The 27853-nt window shown below is 41.0% G+C and overlaps 1 protein-coding gene across 14 annotated transcripts in view; it reads right to left on the reverse strand.

Moving 5' to 3' along the window:
- The window catches only part of ZMIZ1 (zinc finger MIZ-type containing 1), a 364045-nt gene that overhangs the window by 52299 nt on the left and 283893 nt on the right, over positions 1 to 27853 (reverse strand). For all 14 annotated transcript variants that reach the window (XR_008236824.1, XM_052798271.1, XM_052798268.1 and 11 more), the window contains one exon: positions 1982 to 2126. Coding sequence is in view for 13 of the 14 variants with exons in the window: in XM_052798271.1 (XP_052654231.1) it covers positions 1982 to 2126 (145 nt within the window). In the remaining variant the exon portion in view is untranslated. The remainder of the gene's footprint in view (positions 1 to 1981; positions 2127 to 27853) is intronic.

Raw genomic sequence — 27853 nt, forward strand, 5'->3', positions numbered from 1 at the left:
CTTCATCAACAGCTTTATCACTGGGATTGTACTTAATTGCTTTTCATCATTTAATTCAAACAAACAGAAAACTCAATTCTTCACCCATACTTCACTACTGTCTTATAGACTGATTATAAAACATCCATGAAAATAAACAGTTCCAGCTGGAAAAAGAAGTTGGAGAGCCACAAGATGTCTCATTCTAATGTGCCACCTGAGAGATTTTGAGCATTCATGGTTATGGCTAAATTACAGATGAGACAACAGCACACACTGAAGCAGCGATGCAGGTATTCTAAATCCCTAAGAGGCTGCTGCAGCTATTACAGATAAGAAGTTATGCCACAGAAATTATGTTTCTAGAGGGGCATCTCATAGGTAAACAGCAGTAATTTAGAGCTGACTCCCAGTGTCTTCCTCAGTAAAACATTTCAAGGGCAATACTCAAGAGAAACTTATAGGGACTGTTTGATACTGGGCAGGATGTTCTACTATTAGGTAGAATATTGGGTAACCTGGTATTGCCAGAAATGCTGGTATTTAGGTTTAGCAGAAGAAAGTTTTGGGGTTTTTTTTGACATGTGACAGAGTTTCAGTGGAAAACTGCCATGAAAGAAAAGAGTTGTGCCTACCTTATCTACTAATGTAGCACACAGTCCCTGTGAGATAGAACAGTGCATTCATCCTTACTTTATAGACTCTAGGGGAACAGAAGCTAAAAGGTTGGATGAGAATCAGGCATCCAAAAACTACAAAAGTACACCTAAGAGAGTGTATACACGGCACCACACTTTCTCTGCAGACTGGCCACTAATTTCACCTTGGCTTCTGCAAAGCTTCTCCCAGGTGTAAAAATAAGTTATTTTAGAACAGAAGGTTTTCTGTTTTGTTTTTTTTTAAAGTGTGTTTACAATCAATCATTTCATAAGCAACTGATAAAAGAAGCAATCCAAGTACTCTGAAAAGTCAGTGATAATATATTAGTTATACTACAAAAAAGGACTTTATTCTCAAGGGCTATAATAAAAGGCATAGCGTTTGCATGGTTTTCCCATAACTACGACACAAATAAGGAAAAAAACCACAACCTCAAACCAAAAGTGATTTCCAGACGAATTCACACATGCAGATGCACTGGTACAAAGATGCCCTAAGCTCCATTCTAACACAAAAGTTCAAGTTACTTATGCTACCATGGAATCTAGGTACAAGGAATTTAGCCTCACCTGCACTCTTACAATCCTTTACTAACACAAGTGCCCTACATTAAAAACAATTCATACTCTTTGTGATTGGGAAAGAAAGCCTTGAAAAAAACTCCCAGAAACATAAAGCATGAAATGAATGTTTAATCCTGTCTACACTTACTCTTCAGTTTTTGCCTTGACCTAGGGTCTGCAGACAAGAAATTTAAATACTGCTCCTCTACATAATTTGGTAATCAAAAGCTTCACATCTTCAGCTTCTTCTAGTGTCCTTTAATGCTCACATTTTCCCTACATCAACATAAGGGCTTTGTGATCCTCACCTGATGTAAGTCGGTATAGGACATTCTCCCATCTGGCTGCGCTCATTATACAATTGCTTTGTATACAATACGTTTCCAACCACACTTACAAAAACAGAACATCAGTGAAATGTTTTCAACCTCAAGAAAAGCCAGTTGTATTTAAATAAACAGTAGGAAAATGTCTGGTGAGAGACATGTAGAAGTTTATCTCTAGGGCACAACTTGAGGTATGAAAGCAAGCCCACTTGATCTGAGCACAGATTTGAAGATGGAAGCCTCACTTCACTATGCACCAGGCAATAGTGAAGACAAAACCCAAGTTTATTTAGTATTTGCTGTAATTACAGATCCCCTGTTGTCTGTAGTGCTGTTCAGTGCATGAAACAGTGTAGCTACCTCCATCAATGGTAAGAAGCGTTTCAATTAACAGATCTGTCATGCGGTACATCTGTACAGGCTGCCACTCATACGGACTGGGCTGAGACTCACCTATGAGAGAGGGTAGGTTTCATGGAGCTCATAGAGTTCATGGGGGGTTGCATGGGTAGCTTCCCTGGAGGATCGTTCTGCCGGCTTTTCTGGTGGCGAAGCAGCAAGAGCCGTCCCAGCTCCTCACACCACGATGAAAGCAGCGCTGCGCAAACAGAACACAGTGACAGTAAGTGCACAACTGAAGAACCGCACAGCTGAATGCAGATGCAAGCTACTGTAACAGGAGTCACAATCTGAACAGACAAACCCCAGGAGTTAAAAGCTTGTCCACGAACCACCACTCACATTATTATCCTATCAAACTGAGTCTGTAATTGCTCTACACTCTACACTATCATTATAATGTTTTTACACAAGTTAACAAACACCCTGCACAGCCTGGGAGGCACGAGAGAACTTGTCTGAGCTGAGTGGCACAGAGATGAAGAATGGACAAGGCACAAGGACATGGGATAGCTGTTGTGAGTGAAAAAAGACAGAGAAGAATTCATTTCACACTAATAGAAATGTAACAAAAACATACAGAAGACATCATTCACAGAGGGGAGCAAAGAACAACAAGATCTCTTTTCTGTTTGTCTATTTTTGTGCAAAAGATTAATCGGAGAGGCATGAAGAGAAACCCATGTGCAGGAATTCATTTCCAAAACTGCTATCAGCTACCAGTCTTGAATAAACAGGAGAATATGGCCACACTGATGTATGGATACAAAGTTAGGCACTTAAGTCTATATTTGATCCAGCACAACCCCTAAATGGGTATTTCCATCATGTGCCTAATCTTCTGGTCAATGAGGGTAATTCTGTGCTTACAGGAAAATCACGCTTATAAACTATGAAGATGCAGAGATTTCCTAGAGAGATGAAAAGCTTGCAATGCCCTCTGAAAACATGAAAGGGGCCATTATCTCTGAAAACATGGCCTCTCTCTTATGCACCCACACACAGAAAAGACCAGACCCTGTTACAGAAACCACCTACTTTGCAGTAAGCAGAGCCCCAGAAAGTGACTGAGGGTGAAATCTGGCTCCCATGAGCGCACTCAGCCAAGGCATCCCACTGAAGCCTCCAGCAACACCTGACAGAGCCTCAGAGCTGCCCGTTTAATTCCAGCATCAGAAGTGGCTCTGGTAAAAAGTCACCAAGGTATGACACGGTGAAGAGTTTCACCGGAACGAAGTGCACACTAATTGCAAAATTCTGCAGTTGAAGAAACGTTCTCAAGTGGAAGCGCTTGGGATTTTTCTTTCTTTAAAGAATGCTTTATAAAACCCTCAGAACAAAAAATGCTTTGTATTTAATTTTTAACTAAGTGCTCTCCTGAGGTTTTATGAACTGAACACAAACCAACAGATTGCACAAGTAGGTGAGAACCAGAAGACTACTCAAAACCCAAGCCGTTTAGAGTTTAGAGAGCTCAACATGTAATTTTAGGCTTGCTGGTTTAAAAGAGACAAGTGCAGAATTCTCTAAAATTGAGGCTTTTATTTTTCAGTTGTTGTTTTTCTAATGGTTGTCTTTCCACCAAATAGCATAATCGTAAGCAGTAGCAAACTATCATTTCAGGGTACACCACCTTCTTTTTCCAGTACCTTCTCACAGGTACTGTTAACACAGAACAAATTCCAAAGAGACTAATTGTAAAGTCATATTTGGGGGGGAACCTGCTTTGCCAAGAATACCCACAAATATGATTTTTCAGTACAGGAAACAATTGGAATTTCTCAAATTTAATGGCCACACAAGCAAAATACTTAAAGCCCAGGCCATTCCTGTGAATTAGTCACACATTTGGACAAAGGAGAGGTGGTAATTTCATTGCATTTATCAAGTGGAAGGTCAAGAGCGGTGTGTAGGGAGGCATTTTAGAGCTCTGCTGTGACGAAAAGGGGACACCGCTCCTTTATGTAACTAAATATGGTCATTTGGAAATTGTCAGCCTCACATGCAGCCTACAGAAAGCGTTCCCCAGAGCTCTGAAACGTTCCAGCAACGAGTGTCAGTCTAAGCCGCTTCTCTATTAGCCAAGGAATCTGTCAACAAGCATTTGATCAAATTATACTCACCTTTTATCCCTGGCATATCATTACTAATGTGCCAGTGACAAAGGCCCCCCTCCCCCTTTTCCAGCCGCCTGGAGATACAAATCCCTGCCTTGCAGGGTTTCTTCCCGCGCACCATGGCCACTTGAGCTCTGAGAAACACGAACAAAGTATTCTGCTGAACGCTAAACGCAGCCGTCACAGAGTAATAGTGGATGCTCAGCACTTCCACAGCTAAGTGTAATTACTACAGCATCAAATGGAAATCGTCCATCTTAAATGAGGCTTTGATGGGAGGAGGGAGCTGCTCCTTCTGCACACCTATATGCACTTGACAAATAAGATAAAAGCAACAACCCAACGGGTCTGAGGGCATGCATGTGCAAACAATAGCCAAACCTGCTTGGAAAAAAAGCAGAATAACTCCAGGAAAAGGAATATGCCAATGAGAGAACATTGCTTTGGTGAGGTGAAGATAAGAAAAGATCTTAATGAGTTATTACTACCACCAATATCCATACACACATTTATAAAAGTGAAATGTAAACTGTCAAAGAACAAAGAGGTCCTGAAGATAAGCTGGACGGTTTCATTCTACAAGTTATCTGGAGAGGACTCATGTTTTTAGAAACTAAGAGACTGCAGGTATAAAACGTAGCAAATTTACTCATCCCTATCACAGCAGTCATTATGGAGAGGTTTCACCTTTCCTCCCCCAGAACATTTCGACTCATGTACCATGTATAATAATCGCTCTTTTCCCTGAGTCGGTGTTTGTGCATGGAATGAAAACAGAGCTGTTACCAGTCCCCCTCTATCATGCCCATTAGGAGCAAGAACCCTCTAAAGGAGTCTGCTCTCCTCTGCTGGAAATGCTGGGGCAGCCTCCCATGTCTGCTGCCCCATCCACCTCCACCGCTCTGCTCTCCGCTTGGTAAGATGAATATATACCCCACACGCACATCTGGTACAGCTGGCTTCTGGAGAACATCACTTCCTGGGCTATTCAAGCAAGATGAAACAAACTCAAAATGAATTTACAGATTACACTATTCATCTTTAGTGTACTTAGTTACTGCTTTTTATCCTGACAGTATTAGGCGCATCTCAACTCATTTACACTCAAAGCACGAGAAATTCAGTACCCTACTATAATGAACAGATAAAGCAGCAAGCACAAAGGACAGCTACAGATGGTGCCAACAGTCAGTCTCTCCCTCTCATAGCACAGCCAAGCAGCTGCTTTTTCTCCCCCCCTCCGCCCCTCCTCCTTGTACAACAGGAGCACAGATTTTGCAGATGGACCATCCACACCGTCTCTCGCAGCCTCTTGCTGCGGCAGTTTAATGATCAGATTTAAATCGTGTTCCTGTGCTGCATTGCTACAATGTCCCTTGCATATAATGATGTGGCTTTCCTGCTAAAGTTGAAGTCAACTGTTGCAATGGGAAGAAAGGAAAAATCCTTAAACATGCACCCCCCTCCGCCCCCGTATGCAGCCCAGGTGTAAAATACAACCTGGTTAATACACCAGAATTCACGTGTTCAACCCCTGTTCAGTCACAAGGCTCTGCCAGTTCATGCCAAAAGATGCATAATAATGGCAATCAAATGACATGCTGACAATTTAAGTGTATTCACACATTTATTTGGCTTAAAGGGACACACTCGGGGATGATTGGTGCAATATTTGACCTACTTTTCTCCATCTGCAAAACCTGTATCATTCTTAATGGGATTACGTTTTACTTTAAGCGTTGATGCATTTTCATAGGAATAAATCAATACTGATTTGCTAACAATGACTGCATTAGGAAACCAGCACAGAAATGAGCAGCCTCAGCTTTCACATCTGTGAAACAGAAAAACAGAAAGATTTAAAAATAAGAGAAATTTCAATTGCGAGTAGCCCAAGGGGTTTCTCTAAGGAAGCAAGAGAAAAAAACCGTTCAGAGATATTCAGCTTGCTGCCACCCAGTCCCATTTTTGTTTCTCCTTTCTCTGAAGAGGACCAGACGTTGCAAGAGTGTGTCTCAGCACAGAACGTGACTGACCTCTCCTTAAAATACTCAGAAATACTCCCACACACCCAGAGTTGGCCACACCTTATGTCCTTCTGGATGCCTCCAATAGTTTTAAACACTTTCATTGAAAAAAATCGTAAGATATCACAACGTATCCACACTGGGATCATGGGGACAAGGAGAGAGAAGGGGGCTGGAAGGCAAAGATTCCCCCCCCCCCCCCCCGCCTCATCCTGAGTCACATTTCAAGCATTTCTCTGCAACCACAGAGCTAAGCCTTGCTTGAAAGAGAAAGGAAGCAATTGTTATTTAATCCCCTGCCTCTAGGAGCCAGGTCTTTAGGAACGTGCCAAATACCACAAGATTTGTGACACAATTATTAGGACTGGCCACATCCCCTGGTACTGTTCCTTTCCTGTGAGGGCCCTTTTGTGCCGAAAACCTGCCAGGCAGTACAGAAACAAAGGCCTCTGCTGCCCGCTCCATGGCACCTTCCTGTCCCTCAGAGCCATGCATGCCTGTCACCCAGCAGCAGCATCACAACCACTTTAGAAGCGCCGGGTCTTTCCATTGGGAACACCAAGGAGTTGAAGCTGGGGGAAGCCATGGATCACACCCAGGCTGCCTACGCCACTTCTTTCTTCTTGACAACAAATGGTGCCGGTATACTTGCAACAGTTACGTGATGGATGCTGATGGACACAGCTCAAAGGATAGTTTATAGCCACAGCATCGAATATTGGTACAGCCCATTACAATCCCTTTTGGGCCAGGAAACAGAAAGGGGATGGAAAACAGGGTAAGCGATCAATGCTGCCCCATAGGTTCACTAATGCATTTCATTAGCTGCATCCACATCAGCACCTATAGCTGCAATCCTGTTAAATGACTGATTCAAGTCGGCACGGTGCAAAGTGCTGTAGTAAGCATCTCCAGGTGAATGAGCCAGTGGGCTCCCTAGAAAGCAAAATACAGAGAAGCACGGTGCTAATCTATTTACCTGTTATGATACCCTAGTATTAGTTACAGCTTATCACCTCAGTAAATCGCTGCCTCTTGTTAGGGAATGTGCTTAAAGGTGCAGCAAACTGTTATTTACAGGCAGACACTGTATTTACAGCCACAAAGACAGGTAAGGAGAGGATAGGACAACAGCTCAGTAATTTCAATGCCTTCTGCTTCCCGGGAGACTGCTGGAGGAGCACAATAGGATTACCACTTCCTTGCTGCAGTTAAGCTGCAGTAGATAGTTCAATAGGCAGACTGGCAGACCTGTATTTCTTACTCACTGCAATGAAAATATTAGGAAAAGAGGAGGAGTTTGATTCAGAGACCTATCTATTCAGCACTGTCTCACTAGTTTGGTTTTGTGTCTCAGAAGGAAAATAATTTGGCTGAAAAGATATTTACAGCATAAGTAAGAAAATACAGCATTTTTTTGCAGATCATATCCATTAATTTTATATTGCTCTTAGAAACAAATTTGTATTTTTTACATGGAGAATTCCAGATAAGCGATATACAGAGCTACCGAGGACTTTCTATCCTCTTCTGTATAGACTGCAATCTAAATACAGTTTTTATACATCATCCAGTGAGATAATTTGGTGGGGCGGGAAGGGAAGCAGCGAAGAGAAGAGAAGGAGAGGAGAGGAAATAACTATTGTCTTGGTTATTTAAGAATGTTATTCCTTCTACGCAGAAAAATGGAGACTATATACTGTTTGGAAAAATATATTAAAAATGTTAACCACCTAATGCTCAATGTGCTGTAATATTAGATAAATAACTTCAACTGCATTAAAAGGATAGAATCTTTGTCCACAATTTTGGGAAGCAGTAAACTGGATGTTCTCCTCGTGTTTTAAAAGCCATTTTGCTTTTAAAGACCTGGGAAATGGAAAGAGAGGGAGAAACTGGTCATCACAAACTATTTCAAGGATTGATTTTCCTGCAGCTCTCCTCCTCACACACTCCAGCAGAGCCTGGCAATGGCTGGCTAACCTGTCGGACAGTCAGTCCAGGCAGGAAAGCAAGGCCACAAAGGAAATAGGATGTAACTATCCATTAGGAGAAATTCAGAGTATGCGTGTTTGCCCCTCCTCTTCAGTTCTTTCAAGGTGCTGCTACATGTCCTAACCCTGTGACAGGCAAGCCCTACCCCTGTCATTACACAAGCTTCTGCTCTGTATCTGCCTCAAAGCCGAGAGCACAAAAGGAGTATATATAATACCAACTACAAAGCCGAAGTAGTCATTTCTCAGCAGCCTGGCTGTTCAAGATGGACTCGCAATGTTTCCCAGGGAGTCCACCCCTCCTCCCAGGCCTACCTCTCTGGCTGTCAGCAGATGCCCACTCCTCAGGCAGGGGCACAGGGCACAGAGCCAGTGCTTGCTCCCAGGTGTTTGCTCCAACTTGTCCCGGGAGGCTTACACCCCAGCTGGCTGCTTTTTTTGGAGCAGCTGAGGACTCTGCTTGCTGTTCTCCATCAGGCAAAATCAGTGATGTTAGCTTAAACAGTCCAAGTAAACAAGCTGGATTAAACTAACTGATTTTATCTGAAGTTGAAAGTACAAACACAAACTTGCTCCACTAGTAGAGTAGTGAGGAGAGCAAGTTGTATCTTTGGTACCACCTCCAAATGCACACAGGTGTAAAAAGTGCTAGTCCCAGCGACTGCACAGCAAACTGTGTGGAACTGAATTCCCCAGCAGAGCAAAGGGGGTGGCTGGCTCAAACCCTGCTTTGGGAGGCATGAACCACCCCGCTAATTGCAACAGGAACACAAAGTCAACAGCCACGGTTCAACATTGTGAAATGGTATGACACATGTTTCTACCACTAATATCCAAGTAACGTCCTTTATCACCAATGCCTCCTTCATTACTATAGCTACAGCTGTGTCCTGCAGAAATACCCAGCTTTGCCCCGCTAGGATCTATAATGCAGTTATGTATTATCATTAAAAAGCCAAACACCACACAGGTTTGTAGCAAAATAGGTAACACGGGGAATGCCTAATTAAACTGAATGTAATATCAAATTAATTAACAGAGGTTTTACTCAATAAAACCCTTACTGCAAACCTGAGAGTTATCTAGCATGTGCTTTCAAGGATGCTGCATGGGAGTGACACCATGTACAAGTCTGGTCTTGAATATGGGTCCAGCTTGCCTCGGCATATCTTCAGCTCTTCACAAATACCTTTCAAGACACATATATATAGGCTTCCCCAAAAGCTCTTGCCAATTGGAATATTACAGGCTGAAGACACGGATTTGAATACTGCTATCCTCATCCCATGACTTCAGTGGAACTGGGATTCCCCAATTTCCTTCTACACTTGCCAAAACTTGGCAGAGCATCTTACCAGATTCACTACATTAACTTTGAAGTAATACATTACAAAACATAGCAACAATAGCTCAATTTGGCAAGCACAAAACACTCTGTACGGATCCAGATAAAATACGTAAGCATCTCAATTAGGCTTAGCTGTACCCACGTTGCTACGTCTGAGAACATGCCCCATTATATAAAGATGACAAAGCTGGTGAAGGGCCACAAGCAAGTGAATTTTGGATATGGCTTTCCAAAGGAAATGCACTCCAACAGCATTAGGCTGCTTGTTTTCTTACTCATCCAATTGTTGGTTTCACTGCTTAGATTTCAAACAACAGTGTCTTTCATTACTGCTGTACGCTTTTATTTGGTAATGCCAGTTCTAGTCATCAACAGATTTCACACATAATACAGGCATCTGAAAAATGGAAGTGACTCACTTTAACCCATCTTTGCCTACATTCAAACCGGTGACCTGTAGGTGAGAGGCTCAGTTTCACTTAATCCATCCTGAGCCCTCCAATTAATGCTGTAAACAACTCCTGAGCTAACACTACCACTAACAACCAAAAGTGCTAGAAAAAAATACCAAAGGCAATTTAACCAGAGTTTGAACACAGGGAATCCATGCACAATCAGTATGGCAATGTAAGTCTGGAAAAGGGAATATCTAGTGGCTGTCTTCAAAAAAGGAAAAGGAGTAACTGCAGAACTGGAGGTTCAGTTTCCTACTGGGGAAAAATAACCCAAACTATTCAAAAGGACCAAGAGGAAGGTAAAAAATGAGTAACAACCAAAATGGATTTGTCAGGAACAAATTACACCCCACTTCTGTACTTCCTTTACGCTAGCAGACAAGAGACCTCGAGCACAGATTAGTTTGATTTTAGTGAGGCTTCAGTGCTGCTTTACATGACATTCTTACAAATAAACGTGGGAAATAAGGTCTAGCTGAACACAACACAAAATGGCTGGAAACTTAAGCTTACCAAACTATTAAACCAACGGTCAGTAATAGAAACAAGCATTATCGGATGGGTTTTTGCAGGAGCTTGTTCTGGATCTGAAATTACTGAATGCTTCATTTATGGATATCCGTGATGCAGATGGATGAAGAACTAAAACATGTTCTTAGTCAAGGTAAAGATGGCACAAGCTGGAAAGAAGCATCGGTTCACTGCAGAAATTTGGTGTTGGAATCATCTTGAAAAGCTGGAGAAATGGTCTGAAACTGTGTCCAACAGGGACAAGTACAAAGTACGACACTGTGCACCTTCCCAACAACAGGGTGAGAACCACCTCCAAAGGCAGGAATTCTTGGAAGCGGAGCTGAAGGCAGTAGCTGTGCAGCGGCTGAGCCGTGACATGCTGCTGCAGCAAACTCAACCTGCCTCCTCAGCTGCATGAGTGGAAGCCAAGTCTGAAAGATGCACAGTTCTTTCACTCTACCCCACCACAATGTGCAGCCACAGAAGGGGGAGAAAAGTCATCAGAATAATTAGGAAAAAAAGCATCACTATAACCTGCAAGAAAAGATTGCATGGAGTAGGGCTTTTGGTGGTTTTGGTTTGTTTTTTTTTTTTTTTTTTAGAAGAGGGAAGATTGACAGCAGTATTCCAATCTACTGAGTAACAAAGCATTATCCATATACACAGTAGAAACACCAAAATATAATATACAAACAGATAGAAAAGACACAGGCTAGGTATTAGGAGCATCCTAATGATCCTAAATACCCTAAAGGGGTAAGTTGAGGAATTTCCATGAATGGAGATGCTGTGGAAAGGTCAGATAAATATCCAGCAAGAATGGTATTAGGGTTTCTTCAGGCAAGGGGGCATAGCATACATGACTTTTTGAAGTCTTTTACAATGAAATGAATCTATGATTGTGAACACAGGAATTTCAACCAAACAGCCTGCATCGGAAAAATATTTAAATCTGGCTTCTATTTATAATTATTACAAAAAGACAAGAAATGTAAAAAACACTTAACATCTCAGTTACAGAGTGGGGTGTTCCTGCAGAGACTGCTGAAGTGGCAATCCAGCTACATGGCTTGCTGGCTAAGTTTTGAAGATGAAAGAAACCGAGAGCAGGTGATGTGCTGCTGAAGGTCACACCATTTGTGACAGAACGAGTCCCAGAACAGAGATGATCATACACCTTCCTCTCTTTGCAAGGAAAAACCACAACCACCACATCAAGAGGTTACCGCTCTGTGCCCGCAGTCTCTGTGCCTGCCATGGAACATTTTCAAACAACAACTGTAAAACATCTGGAGAGGCTTTCAAGGAGAAAAAAAAAAAATTACAAAACCCACACAACCAAAATTTATAGCAGAAACGTGTTTCCAAAGTTAACATTCTCGGAACTTCTGAGAAGGACCAAAAGCTATTTTAGGAACTTTTGCTTCTTGGTTCTGCAGTCTCACTCTTTGCTTTAATTTTACATTATTTTACATTTTTATGGGAAAAGAATGTTTTATCAGGTGTCATCAGAATTTTTTTATTTTTGTACGATTAGTGTAATACAGCCTTTGCCAACTTCTCTTTAACTGCTGAAGGAAAAAAAAAATGTTAGTTTTCAAAGTTGGGGGTTGCAGGACCATTTTTCACACTATACAAACTTTATACTTGCACAGAACTGAGCTGACAGCACTCTGACCCTATCCTTGCATCTTGTTTTTCATTCTGAAAGAAAAATTACAACTATGTATAAAATAATCTCTATGTGCTGAGCATGAAAACAGTTAAGGACATCAGCAAAGAGAAACTCAGCCTACAGGAGTTTTTAACTTACTTATTTCTGTTTGAACAATGCTGAGCAGACAGACATGCACATGCACTGCAATTTCAAGGCAGCGACACTTCCCATCTCACTGCCCAGTTAATGCGTTAAGTTTTCTAACAGTGTGCTGGTTTTGGCTGGGATAGAGTTAATTTTCTTCATAGTAGCTGGTACGGGGCTATGCTTTGGATTTGTGCTGGAAACAGTGTTGATAACACAGAGGGATGTTTTAGTTACTGCTGAGCAGTGCTTACACAGAGCCAAGGCCTCTTCTGCTCCTCACCCCACCCCACCAGTAAGTAGGCTGGGGGGGCACAAGGAGTTGGGAGGGGACACAGCCAGGACAGCTGACCCCAGCTGACCAGAGGGACGTTCCAGACCGTATGACGTCACGCTCAGCATATAAAGCTGGGGGAAGAAGGAGGAAGGGGGGGGGGACGTTCGGAGTGATGGTGTTTGTCTTCCCAAGTAACTGTTACATGTGATGGAGCCCTGCTTTCCTGGAGATGGCTGAACACCTGCCTGTCGATGGGAAGCAGTGAATGAATTCCTTGTTTTGCTTTGCCTGCGTGTGCGGCTTTTGCTTTACCTATTAAACTGTCTTTATCTCAACCCATGAGTTTTCTCACTTTTACCCTTCCGATTCTCTCCCCCATCCCACCCGGCAGGGGAGTGAGCGAGTGGCTGTGTGGTGCTTAGTTGCCTGCTGAGGTTAAACCATGACACAAAGTCATTACTTCTCTTTTTCCCTCTGTGTCCCACCAACCCCACAAAACCTGTCATCTTCCCTTTACTAGCAACCTGCTCTGCTCCTCTGGTACCAATCACCTTTTCTTGAGAACTGCCTAATTAATTAACATTCAATTAACATACCAAAGTTAAATGCCAAATAATTGTTCCCAAGCTGCACTGGGAACTTGGTAACTAATTTGAGCAAGAGAAGGGCTTCTGTACCCTGAAAGTTCGTTTCTTCTAGCTGTGTCTGTTGGGCTAACAGACATTTCTCACCTCAAACACGGTTGTATTAAAGGAGCAGACTTTGTGAGCCATGGATGATCTTGTTAAGGCATTCTGATAACCTTTACAACACAATGTGCACTATGTTTATTTTATTTATTACCAATAAAGCAAAACTAGCAAATCACCTATGCTCTGTTACAATTAGGGCCACGTAGAAAATCAAGTTGGTGTAAAATAAGAAACATTCAAATAACCCTACCCTGATCTTCAGATTATTTTGATTGTATTTTCATGATACAACGTGTTCAGCAGCAATACCACCTTCAGGTAGCCCTGTCTTCTGTGGTCTGTGCCCATGCACTGCTGTGGCTTGCATGCTCCCAGTGTGCTGAAGCATCTCTTTGCATGACCACCCTCTGAACCTGACTAGGAATCTGATCTGGGGTTTTTTTTGTTTGGCTGGTTTTGGGGGTTTTTTGTTTGGTTGGGGTTTTTTGGTTTTTGTTTCCCCACCCTGACGTTTATTTGGTTTTGTGTTTTTCCCCCAGCTAGACGAATTCTCTGCTGCGGCTCAGAGTCTGGCCCCAGCACCAAGGCTACGGCACTCTGCAGAGACAGAAATCAGCCAGCTGTTTCTCTGCGCAGGCAAGACCCGAAGACACAGCTCCAGTGCACACGTACATGCCTCAGTTCAATTAGCTGAGCTACAAGCACCCAGCGGTTTTGAACATGAGACTTGTTTTATTTAAAAGCCTAAGTATGAACATTGGTTTTAGACAGATTAGAAATTGCTGTTTCCTTGTCTTCAGGGGAATGTTTATGGTTTTACATAGGTAGAAGTAGGTTATTTATGGAATAGGGCAGAGGTAAAAAAATGAACATGGCTAATTGCTTTTTACATGCATCTAGGGAAGAAGCCAGTAGAAATCACAGCCTACATTGGCTTTTCAATACCTTCCTTCTCTCTGTCTGAAAATAAAAAAGAAATGGGGAAGAGGGAAAGGGTTATTTGTGACTACCTCATCCTATGGACATTTACAGAAGAGCAGCCTGCCTTAATTCTTACAAAGAGCATTGGGCCCCCTCTCCCTGCATACAAGTGCTATAATTTCAGGACTGGAGTGCTATAAGATAATGCCATCACTGCTCTTGCCATCTATAAATAACAACTGCATTTGGATCCAGCTGAGTCACGTGGAAAAGCTGGGCAGCGATACGTACATGTGTGTGAGCATGCATTTGGAAACCCAAATAATTCTAATAATCTTCCATGAAATAAGCTTTAGCTTTCCAAATTTAGCTCTGGTCCATGCACTCTCTGCAGCTCGCGTAGGGCTGCTATTATTTTTTTTTTTTCAATACTGTTCTTCCCTTGGAAGCTGCTGACTAGGGCATTAGTGGGGTATTGTGCAAAACCATATCATGTGCTGCTGCGCAGACAGACTGCTCGGAGAGGCAGAAAAGAATCAATTCCTCCAGCAGCTCAGCTAACCCTCCCTCCCCTCTCATTGACATCTTATCTCAGCCACTGAAAAGGCGAATGGGCCCGAGCGAGGCAGCCGTGGGGAGGGGTGGGCGGGTGAGAAAGCGAGACAGACAGCACAGCATGGATGCCACACGCTGGAACAGTTTTCCGATCTCGCACTGAACTGCAGCATGAGTCTTCCCAGCCTCCTGAGAATATTTCAGGCAGAGGACTGGGATGACAGAGAAAATAATACAGTCCTAATGACACACGGAATCAGGTTTTAGCACCAATTTTCTACAGCAAATCTGTTAGAGTAGTGCAAAAGGATGATTTAAAAAAAAAAGAATTAAAAAAAAATATATAATTTGGATGCTTAAACAATCCCACAGCATTAGTAACAAACACAAATAGGAAACCATTTCACATTAGTTGTATGCAACTCCTCAGGGCGTTTTGTGGGAAAATGACTAGAATACAACCTGACATGACCAATAGAGCCTGCAAAAAATGTTGTTTATCCAAGACTGTAATACCCACAAGACATTATCGGGGTAAGATTTTCATCTTCGGCAGCTAAAACTGAAGAGAGCATATACTGAGGAGGAGAGGAGAAAGGAGGAGGGAGGGCAGCAAGGGACCCGGAGGATTTCCCAAGACTTCAAGCCCCGTTAATTCTGCAAAGCTTTTCACAGGGACAGCGTTTCTGTTTCACAGCCTGTAGAAAAGCAGCAGTTTATACCAGCACTGAGCAAACATCCTATCTAAATAGCAACCATGTCTATTTTATGCTCCCAGAACATCTGGATAAGAAGAATCAAAATGGACATCAGAACACCAAATATTACTGTAAAACACACAGTAAGATGCTATCCAAGCAGATGGCAAATAAAATTCTCCATTCTTGGTCAGAACCATTTTGGATTAGCTCCTACTGAAGTTGGTGGAAAATACCGTAAACAATTTTAGTGGCAGGAAGGCTGAATCTCTTATATTACATTTACACAACCTCTACCAATCTGATCCTTTTTTTTTTTTTCAAATACACTATTTTAAGTGTACTTTACAAAACGCGACTTCTTCTTTATACATTGATAAGTGCTTTCATGTTAGTCTAGCAGATGATAATTTTAATTTTAGCAATGTAAACTAAGAGAATATGTGGGAAAGTGGCTAGAAGAAAGGGTCAAAAACAAGAGAAATGAGAGCAAAAGATAAGATAACATGTTAAAGAAAGATAAGGTTTCTGAAAGGTTAGAGAGATGCATTTATTGCCTACAGACTGTGCCTGGCTACTTACTGTCTGGGGACTATATAAATGGCCTTTCACAAGCACGTAAGAACTGGCTCCTTCCATAAGGAACTTGAAAGAAATGCAATAAAAGTTCAAAAACAAGATGGCATGGGCAAAAATTTCTCAGGGAAATTAACACAGGAATGTTTTCTGGAAGGAGCTGGTTACTTGAAGGGCTTGAAAGAAGGCGTTTGCAGCCAAGTATTAGGAAATTTTCTCTAAGGGGAATAGACTGAAGTAATTTTGAAAACATGAGGGTGGAGGAAGAGACAGGAGAACCCTCAAGAGCAACAGAAACCCAGGGAACAAGGACGGAGGGAACAAGGAATAGACCTGAGGTTGCTGGCTGTTTAATGAGAAGGGAGAATGGGTAATTACGTGGGCTCCAAGGTGTGATTTTTATTTTTTTTCCCCTGCATACTTTTGGTCCTGTATTTTACCTTGAGAACAAGTTTCTACTACATTTTCTTCCTGCTTAGAGCCTGTATGTGTACCTCCCCACAGAACAAAGCCCCCCAAAAGCCAAATTGTCCAAAATTTGGCCAAATTCAAATAACACCTTCATCAATACCCCATCCAATCTTCTCTATTGCAATATAAATCAATCTGCATTAACAACCTGCAGCTCAGTGCTATGAAAACTAGAAATTACATCATTTCAAAATTTCATGTTTTAGATCATTTCATTGACGTCTGAGAAAAAGCTGTTCACTGGAATTGCTCCTGCTTGTATACTACACACTCACATCATCCCTCTACCCCTTCATCAGCACAACCTTCTTGAAAGAAAAAAACTGTCTGTTGAGAACATCTGGTTTGCTCTCTCTTGGATTTCACGTTAATTGTTAAGATCAATTCAGGATACCAGCTCCAGTTCCAAAGGCTGTCAAGAAGGGTTAAAAAAAAAAAAAAAAAAAAAAGAAGGGGAGTGGTGGGTGGAGAAGGAGGGGGAAAAAAAGGAGAGGAAAAAAAAAGAGATATAAAAAAAGGCAGGCAGTGCAGCTTGACTGTGGTGTTGGCCAAAAAAAAAAAAAAAAAAAAAAGGTAAAAAACCCATTTTTTAACTTCCCACACAATATAGTTGTTCTCCCTCTGCCTTCTGAGTCATATCTGTTCTCATGTTACTAAGAAAGCCCCACAGAGCCAGTATCGCTAGGGAAGAACAAGATGTATTTTCCACAAGACTGTTAGCTGATTCCAGCTGCTGCAAAACATTTATTTTCAGAAATTATAAAAGAAGCAGAAAAAACATTGGGAATTTCAGGTTACAGATACTTTAATTCATGAACTAGGGATATTTGGTGTGGAAAGGTAACAGCACACATTGCCTGTCTGTATGTTTAGCAAGATAACTCTTGAAGGATGGCATTGTGTTTCCTTCTACCTTTACACAGTACTTACAGCCATTAGGCCAGAAATGCTATTGAAATTTCCAGCATGACCACAAAATCCGATGGATTAACCCTAATACAAAAATTTTAAAGGTAATAAAAAAGAATAGGGCAAAATATTTTCAAATTGCAAAATGCTTCAGTTTTTGGGAAGCAGGATTCAATTCTAAAAATATGTACATCTTAATAACGGTCTGTAAAAATTATTTTGTAGCAGCATCCTCAATCAGATGTTTTTCAAATGCAGAGTTGAGCACTGCCATGTGATCAAGACCATGCAGTCTAAAAGATATACATGTAAACAAAGCACTTCTTTTATCTGCAAGTCGCTGATAAACACTAGCTAATCTTCACCTAATCCTGTGAAGAGAACATCATCCCAGTTTCACAAAGAGGGAGGGCTATGGTAGTGAACTAATCCTTTTGGGGAAAATACTCAGGTTAGAATGCCAGAGAGAATAGTTATTGTCTAAAGGTACAGTGAAATCACATCTAGTTGCTGCCAGGGTGAGGGACTCTGAGGCTACGGACTGGTAGGTCTATGTGAAAATTTCTGTCCGTTCTGATACATTTCTGCTGCCGAGACTATCCCCACTCCCTGATGGACCTTTCGGGTAACTGTTGACAAAAAGACCAGGAAGGAGAGAATGCGTTTGGACATCAACACGGAAACAGGATTTTCACATCTATAGAGCAGGGTCTTGAAAGGAGAGAGGAACTGCTCTGGAGGAAGATAATGCTAGTCATTAAGGACATACATTCACAGTCATCCATGGCATCCTGAAGAGGAGAGGATCAATGCACTCAACATCAGATGTGGGCTTAGAGCTCAGAGGCTCTTTTCCTAGCCTGGATGCAGACCACTAGACCATGCTAATCTGACAGGAGGAGTTCCTGCAAGGCAGCTGAAAAAAAGCACAGATGCATGTTGCAGGAAATAAAATGGGGATTCTAAAACCTCTTTGCAAATTCTTGCACAAGCAAATGTGCCACTGAGCACTAGAGAATAAATAATAACAAAGTGGCAAAGGCTAAAAATCTTCCTTTTTAAGTGGACTTCCAAGCACGTGCACGTGCTCGGAAAGTGCTTGACTCTGCAGCCTATTTGACACCCAGAGCAACAACCACAGAGAACTCCAGCACCAGTCCAGCGACCTGAGCCAGAACGTTAAATAGAGAAAAGAGGGTTCAAAGCTGAAGCCTAGGATCAAGCAATCAAAGCTTTGAAGTGAAATAGTCTAGTTCACTGCAGTATTTATAAAAGGTAGTATCTCAAAGCTTTCATGGAGTACAGACTAAGCCCCCGCTATTACAGACTGGAATAAACTAATAGAGAAGGTATGTTTAAGGAAGCCTTGTAAAGTAAAAAATGTATTTCATCCTGGAAAAATCTAGGAATGAAAAAGGATAGCAAAACACAACATGAACAGCTTTCTAAGATAAAAGGGATGCGTTAAAAAAGGTATAAAGACTTCATAAGGGAAGACTGGAAGAATGTTACATGATCTACAGCAAACATTAACGTAGGTATCATGATGAAACAAATGACAACCTTCTATCAGACAGGTTCTTGACTAACAAGTTTCTGCAGATAGACACTGATTAAGAAAACAACCAGCAAAACCCACAACCTGGACTTCTGTGGACTAAGGTGAAGGAGAAAGAGTAGATACGAAGCACAGTCACTGCACTAATGAGAGATAACAACAGAGCAATTAGCAAAGACAGCTGTAATCTCTTGCAACTGATACTGCTGTGTTCCAGACATTCTATGACTGGAAGTCATAAGGTCTTTACTAAAGACCTCTTTTAGTAAAGGTGAGAAACTACAGTGGATCAAACCAATGGCCTCTTTGAGTTCAGGGAGTATCTTCATCCATCCTAGGCAACAGAGAAAGTATTTCCAATTTGCTTACTTAGTCAAATGCACCTTACAGGGGTCAGAGAAGCCCTTTCCAGTGTTCACACAGACAACATCAGCTCAGAAACTTAAGATCAAATAATAATCTTCCATACTTCTAGAACTGAAAACACAGCAATCTCAATCCTAACACATGTGCAGAAAAGTTATAATTAATCCCCAATTCTAAACAAACCTTTAAAATACAGGAAACATTCCTTTTTTAGAAGGGACCACGCAGCAGTGCTTCACTGGGCACTGGGCTTTTTCAAAGTCTTTGCCTGCCAATTTGATGATACGCTGGAATTTTTTTTTTTTAAGTCTTTGGGAACTTGCATATGATCAAGATAAAAACTGACTACCTAAATATCACTACTATGACTACAGAGGGACACAGTGGCATAGAGATCCATTAGATAAGCATAAATGAAGTGCAAAAAAGGCAGCATTAAGTAGTAAGGTGAAAGAACTAAAGTATAAATCTGCTCCACTCTTTGGGGCAGAGACTGTCTCTTCAAATGTGTTTGTACAGTGCTTAGCACACTGGGCATTCTGATTTAGATATGAGCACTAACCAAATATTAATAACTAATAATGGCAAATGCCTTCACCTCAATAAAACAGCATATCTGTAACTGGCATGTTTTAATGGTGGAAAGAATCAGGATCATAAAAAACTCCCTGTCCTGTGAATACTGAGAGTGATAGTGCCTAAAGCTGGTGAAATCACATAGCATTCTAAATTACTATCAAAAACATAAAAAATATTATGTTATCATGTGCTGGCTCACAACTTGCACCATGGGGACTCAGCAGTTCTGGGTTTACCTTGTTCAGTTTAAAACTCCGTATTAAGGAATGCTTTGTCTATTAGCAGTAAAGTACACTCAGAACAAGACAGAAGAAACCAGAGACACTGGCTACAAGAAAAAAATCAGCTTACCTTGCTTAAGATATGGTAAACACAACTAGATAAGCCAAAGACTTAACCAAAAACAATGTGCAAGAAACATAAAAAGTAAACGGGAGAAAGGATGGAAACAGTAGGTGAGGGCATGATTCCCATGCACTAAAAAACCCAGAAAGGAATGAGCAGAAGAAATAGGAGGGCACTGCTCAACTTGTGTTTGGAAACAGTACACGAGACAGATGTGCAGATCTGCTTGGGGGAGCAGAGAGAGAAGTGGTGGTGGGTGGGCAGTGGAAAGTGAAAGCAGTTCCGTGTTTCATGAGCTCTCCCATTAACCCCCTGCACACATGTCATGCCCCAATTTGAGAACCCCTTGCCTACCAAGGACCAGAAAGGAATGAGCTCCCAACAGGCCCTTGCACAGGAGAACACCCAATTCCCACACTGCTAATCCCTGCAGCAGGCTGCAGGCTGAAAAAAAGGCTTGGGTCGACTCAGGAGGGAAAGCAACAATTCAGGACATTAACTGTCCAACTGCAAGGATTTTGTTTTAATTAGCCCATGGTATTTTTACATGTGTAGAATTTACCTATGGTGATTTCTTCCTGCAACAAGTAATTATATCAGGTTTTTTGAGGATTTACATTTAACCCAAATTTTCAGTTACAAACAAATTCAAGTCTAACTGGTGATGACTGAACGTGAGAAGACTAATGTATAAAAGCACACAAACACTTTGGATATTAGGCCAAAAGCTGGTGATACAAGGTTTTCCCCCCACCCCTTATTCTAAGCAGTTACTGTGGTTCAGAAAGCAGATGGACCCCATCTACACTAGAATAAACTGACATTTCAGTAACTGGAAGTCAAGCCAGAACACAGGTGTATCTGAGCTAACCCTTATTCCTTGTGTAATAAATAATACCAGCTAGAGCTCCAGGCCACAAGGGAGGGATGTGAGGGGTTGCATCCCTCCGTGTACACGCTTCTAACTGGCTAACTCAAGGAGTGGACGGGGAACTGATGGAATAAATGACACCACAAATTTTTGATCCTTAAAGGAAAAATTGAGATGTTGTTTCACGTTATTCAAATCAATACCAATGTCTCTACTGCTATCAAAACCATTTCAGGTTTTACAGCTTGCTCATACTAGAAAAATTAACTATGAAGAATAAAAAATCAATTACCTGAACACTTACACTGGGTATTACTCCACTACTTGCAAATTAGTATTCCATTTCGCACAGTTACAGTAAAGTAAGTTGTATTCAATTTATATTAGATCAGTTCAACAGTAACAAATTCAAAACGGTCCGCCTCAGCAACCTCTCAGTCTTTGCGTTGTTTCAGGTGGGAAATATCTCATACTTCTGATAGCAGAACATGCAAATAGCCTGACAAGCACCACAGGACAAGGCATCTGCTAGTGTAAATGCTGTAATTTTTCTGATGGATGGTATTATGCTTCTGAAGTCTAAACTATTATGACTAGACACTGATAATATGACCTATTTCTGTTTTCAGTGTGATTCGTGATAGTTGCCAAAGAGGTCTGGCTTCACTGGTGCTGCCTGGCTATGCCTCCTCAGCTGGTAAGTCGGGCCGGCGCCTGAACATGCTGGTTAGCAGTCAAAGCTGGGAACAGTTCAAACATGGTCAGCCATGAGGAGGTCTTCTGAGATTTTCTCTTCTAAAGCCAAGGAGGTCCCTTGTGAGTGCTTGCAAACCACAGTTATTCAGCTGTGTATCAACTCAACCAACTCTGGGTAGATTTTATTTTTTTTAATGGCAAAAACCCCCTGATGGCTTTGCTACTCAAAGACCACCATCTTGCCAAATGGGAAACATACTATCTAGAAGGAAAAGGTCAATAGAAGTTTTTTCCATAAACAGTGGCCTAGCCTGTTCTCTGAAATAGACACACAGTTTTTTATAGATACATATATTCCTTCTTTCCTCCCTCATTTTTTCCTTTCCTTCTTTTTTTCCTTTCAGATGCAGATACCTACTTTGTTAAATTTCAGCCTGAATTGTTAAAACCCAGCAAAAGGATAAGGACCCCAAAACAATCTCATGATGGGAATGATGAGCCCTAACAATCCTCCCTTTATTAGAAATATACCTAAAATTGAGCTCAAATGTTATCACCTGCCCATGTAAGACTAATTAAAAAATGCTCTGACAACCACTTTAAATCCACAAAGACCAAGTGGTGAAATTATCCTTGTAACTGCTGAAATAATTTTGGTATGGCAATACTGCTTAAAGCATATGGCATAAAACATTGATAAAGATTCCTATCTGGTTATTTATTTTGGTCTGTCCTTGGTCAGGTCAGCCTCTTCCTGACTACACTTCATTTGAAACAAAACAAAACAATACAACAGAACAAAACCCCCAAACCAACCAACCAAAAATAAAAACAAAACAAACCCAACCAAACAAAAACCCCAAACCACCGAAAAAACCCATACAAAGTCCTGGGAGGCATTTTGCTGGTGATGGCAGTGATGGGAGAAGTTCTGATTGTGCCTACAAGCTATAGAATATGGTAACATTCTCACCAATCCTCACCAGCACGCAAAAAACACTGACTGATTTTATTTTGGGTTTTTTTTTTGGTTTGGTTTTTTTTTTAACAAATGAAAGTTTAGGAATTCATGATAGTGGCAGCAGTGATGTTCCTTGATATGACAACCTATATTTAACTGGAGAAAAGCTCAAGAAGAAATCCAAACCAACCAACCTGCCCCTCACAGACTTCTCCTGCCTCATGCAATCACTAATCCACCAGCCTAGTTCACAGAGACCAGCAACACTGGAGACCTTGAGGGTCTCCACACCCACTGAAGCCCAGTCACCTTACTTGTGCACCAACAACGGTTCCCAGATGTTACGTTACGGCACATCAAGCTGAAAGCCATACACCCCATCCACTGCCAATGCAACAAGGTCAGCATCTCATTTGAAAGGGGGTATCAAACAGCTGCCCTAAGTCAATGGGCACCTGGATGTGAAGCCTTTGTACTGTTAGTCTGCTAGTGATCTTCTCTCAGTATTTGACAAGTGACACAGAGAAGAGATGGGACCTTATTAAGCATCCAAGTAGAGTTCTTCAACTCACAGCTGTTAAAACAAGAATGTAATTTCACAAGCACTTTTAACAGCAGTGCTATCTTGCAACCTTTCGGTATTCTGTTCCTCCCACCACTTGCTCCCACCTCTATGACCAGTATAACTACAAAGAGATCCACTGACCAGAGAAGATTTTCTTTTTTACCTCTGCCAGTGCTGCCACCAAGAGATGCTTCTTAAAGTACAGTGCAAGAGGGGTCTCTTAGTTGTAATAAAATGTTGTTTTTTTTTTTAAAGTTGCCTCAACTTGTTGGATTGCTATTTTCACTTTTAACAAGTTATTTTGATTTTTTGAGGCATCTTTTAATTTTTACAGCTCAGGAAACCGGACTTTGCAATGCAGATGTCTTGAGAAATGATTGGCAAAGCTTGTAAAACCACACTGAAATTGATAAACACACACTTGTTTTAATAGCTATTAGAACACCCTGTAGTTAAAAACAGATTACATCAGAAGTGTTCTATAAAGGCCAGTGAATTTTGTCATCTTACTAGATTTTACTGCATGTGCTTTTTTAAAGTTAAAAATAACAAATTCTCACAAAGCCTGCAACAAAATTGTTTTATTCCCACATGAAAGTCAAGTAGGCTAAACCACAAAGGTATGAATTCATACCTGGAATAAGTAGTAGGATGAAATACAATTGAAGCCAAGCAAGCTGGTACCCTATACCAGATCTCCACTGGCTCCAGAAGTTAAAATTAACATATTTCAAACTGACCTTTCAAATTAGGTCCTGAGGTGACAGAGGGCCACGTACTCCAAGGAGCCGAGCATACGTATTACATTAATGATCTTAATTCAGGATGAAAATGTACAATTTTATAGCATTATTTACAAGATGCAGTAAAAGGTAAAGAATAACAGTCTGAAATCTGAATTTGAGTCAACTTTTGACTTTCTGTGCAAGCATGAGGCAGTTCTCAGTAGGAAGATGAGAAGCCAGAGAACAAAATTTCTGCTAAAACAGAAAGGGTCTCTGCTTGAGAGGCTCAACGGAGCCTTGCTGCCCAGAAGATGATCTGCAATACTACTACAGACAAGGCTAACTGGACAGTGGATGTTTGACTCAGGCCCTCAAATCACTTTCAGGCCGTCTATCATTATATTTTTAAAATAATAAAAATAAATAGAATAAGCACAGAAAGTGTGCTTTGGAGAAAAGCCAGTTGCAGCAAAAGTTGCTTTGTCTGCGAGTCCAAAAATACAGCCCCATTCACTCACAAGAGAAACTATTCATGGACAGAAAGAACACTGCATAATTTGTAGGTCTTTGCAGGGTTCCCCCGCCCAAGACTCCCTTTTCCTAGAAACAGCATGAGCCAGACAGAGCTTTTTGCCCCCCTACCAGTCTTGAATATTTTAGGTCTTGTATGAGTGAATCGTAAAGAGCTGTGACACAAAGTTCAGTTTAACCAACTGCCAAACAGGAAAGCACTCATTACTCGTTTAAAAGCATCCTTTGTGCAAATGACTACAGTAGAGCATGATGAATTAAAAAAAAAAAAAAAAAAAATCCCACACAGGCAACATGACCAGAGTCCATCTATCCAGCATGGTGCAAACAGCAGGCAGACAATACTGGCTCCTTTATCTGCTTTCTCAAACTGACCTTGTTGATCTGCTAGATCGTGAGGCTGTGTACCGTATTTATAAAAACAGAGCACAGGGGCAGACAGCTGACTTGCACTAGAACACCAGCAAAACCCCTGCATTACTCTGCCTGAAAGGCTTTTATTGCTGACATGAAATCTGAGTCTTCTGAACAAGACATTTGAATAGTTAGTTCAAGGAGAGGTGCACCAATTAATATTTGTTAATATGGACGGTTACAGCACCAGACAAGAGCTCCAAGAGTTCAGTTTACCATATGCCTTACAATTACATTGGATATAAATTACTTACATTCTGCATTGGTAACAGGGCAAGCAACAGCAACAAGAAGTACTGTCCTTCTTCATATTGCAGAGTTTAGCTGGCCATTTAATCCTATTGCTTTCTTTCACAGTGAAACATCTGAGGGGTGCCAAGTCCCAGTTTAAAGGGTTTCAGGTCAGCCTTAATTTAATACCCAGAAACACGCAACTGAACATACAACAGAGGTAAACCAGTACAGTTCTTTGAAAGTGTCAATGAAGACATGCCTGAAGTGAAGCTTGTTCATGTAACTCAATTGCCCTTTTGAAGAGCCTTGGACAAAGCCCCTGGCAGTAGACATCAAGAAACTCGGCAGTCATGGGATCTGTGGCAAACAGCATTGTAATCTGCTTGGAACTGCTTAACAGGAAGACAAACAGAACCAACAGTTCTCAATACGACAAATGATTAACATGCGAGGGGGAGCAAAATCACGTAAAAAAATTAAAGGTGTTTAATGTATTCACCCAGTCTCTGGAAAAAGAGTTTGAAAGTAAGGTGACAGAATTTGCAGATGGCACATTTCTGGGTTAGAAAAAGACAAGATGGGGAAGGAAAAAAAAAAGTGTATGGTCAAGTGGATGCCACATTACGTTTTGTTTTCATGAATATGACCATTTGCACCAGTTTAAAACATGACTGGGTTCTAAACCTGTACAGCCTTTCAGGATAATGGCATGGCACTGTAAAAAACTAGATTAAATCATCAATATATGGTTAGAAACAGAAAGACGGGACATAAGAAGGAAATGGCAATAATACTTTAATTATTACTACTTAAGTCAAAGGCCCACTGTTCAATGGAATTTAGCGTATAGTTTTGGTTTCTCTGCCTTAAAAAGCTAAGCAAATAGTTAAAAGATTCGGAGATCAGCAAATGTGACTGAAGAAACACAGAGACACCTGAATGAGTAAACAGTAAAAAACTGTATTATTGATAAAAAGTGGAATATAGAAACATCAAGCTTCAAGGAAAAGATACACTTGACAGAAAAGGTTTCAAAATTACGTTACTAGTATTCAGAAATGAATACATTTTTTTTACTACAGCTAGTTTTCTCCTTCACACAGCTCAAACAGTCAAGTTCATTGAAATCCCTATTACAAAGTATTTATGAAGCCAGGAACAGGGTGGAATGCAAAATAAAATTAAGCATTAATATGTACACATGCTCACTGACATTAGAAAAGATAAATAACGTAAATGGACATTAAACATTAGCTCTTGTTCTTAGAAGTATAGCAAGTTTCATACATTTGTCACATGTGACATCTAAGATCAAAAGTGGAAGAAGAAAAAAAAAAAGTCATTTTCTGAAATGTAGGATACTAACTTCAAAAAAGACCCAGCAATTATTCTTACCTAATGATTCCATTCAGTGTTTACCTCCACAATGAAAGCAACACATATAAACTTCTTGTATTAGTTAAAAAGGCAACAGCTTTAGCTCAAAAAAACGACAAGCTGAAAAATCAGGATCAGCAATCTGAAGACCAGAAAATAACTGAATCATACAAGCCTGCTGCCTATACAAAGCACTGGAGCAGTGCATTTTAAATCAATCTGCTCATCCCAGGCAATATGTATATTGGGACAATTATTTGTTTTCCTTTCTCCAATGTTTAGTCACCATAAAAACCATCTACATGAAAACAGCTTGTGCTTTACAGTTCTGATGAAGCTCATAAAAAATTAATAGGATGTGAAGAAGGAAACACAATGATGCACAAAGATTATACGTCCAAATGACAAGAGGTATGTGCAGGTCTCATTGATAATATGCTTAGTTCATTTTCACATCTGAGGCAGCACTTTAAACCTTAAAGGTTGAATTATAAAATGCATATCAGGAGTCGTTAGTTATCATGTCAAAACTAAAACGCACATGAATTGAAGAGAGAGAATTTATTCAATAGTTTCTCTTTCATTTATGGGGAATGGGAGAAACAAGTACAGGAAAATGAACTCCTCTGGTAAAGTCTTGACCGTGCTCAGGAGAATGGCAAAACCTGCATCAACGACTGCAAGGATGGGATTTTATCTGCTAGGTAGGATTCCAACTACTTTTCTAGGGCCAAGGATGCTGACACTGCCCTCTCCATCACAAAGCAACCCTTTGGTTTCTGGGCAAAGTAGAAGCACAGACCTTTGTGTCAGGCTTTCAGCCCCCCTCTGCATCCCCAGTTCCACATGCGTATGCTTCCCACGGTGGGCATGAGGACTTGAGTGGGCCACTTAACCACTGCAGCTCATCAAGGAAGATAAACTAAGGTGCAGAGCTTATCCCCATGCTTCACCCTGAAAAGCCAAGTGGGCTATTAAGATGAGAATCCCACAGTAACTTCGCTCAAGAGTTTTCTCAGCTCATCTGGGATTTCCCTACCTTCTCCCGGCAAACTTACACAGTATTGCTCTTTAAAAATTGTGTTGAATCAGGCCAGTGGAACTATTTTTCTGTGTTCCTAGCAACAGATGCTAAGGTGTATACTAAATTGCTTTCTGATGCTTTATTTACAATATGCTTTTTCCTCCTAATACCTTAAAAAGAAGTGTAAATACACAAGCAGCAGCCACAAATCAGGTCAAAACCAGTCACAGAGAACGTAGTCTAGGACTGTGTTTGTATCATAAATCCTTACCTTACTTTATCAATGTGGGAATCAAACTCTGATAAGCAACTACAAAAAGGCCTTT

Source organism: Harpia harpyja, chromosome 10 (assembly GCF_026419915.1).
Source record: "Harpia harpyja isolate bHarHar1 chromosome 10, bHarHar1 primary haplotype, whole genome shotgun sequence".
NCBI classification, from domain to species: domain Eukaryota; kingdom Metazoa; phylum Chordata; class Aves; order Accipitriformes; family Accipitridae; genus Harpia; species Harpia harpyja.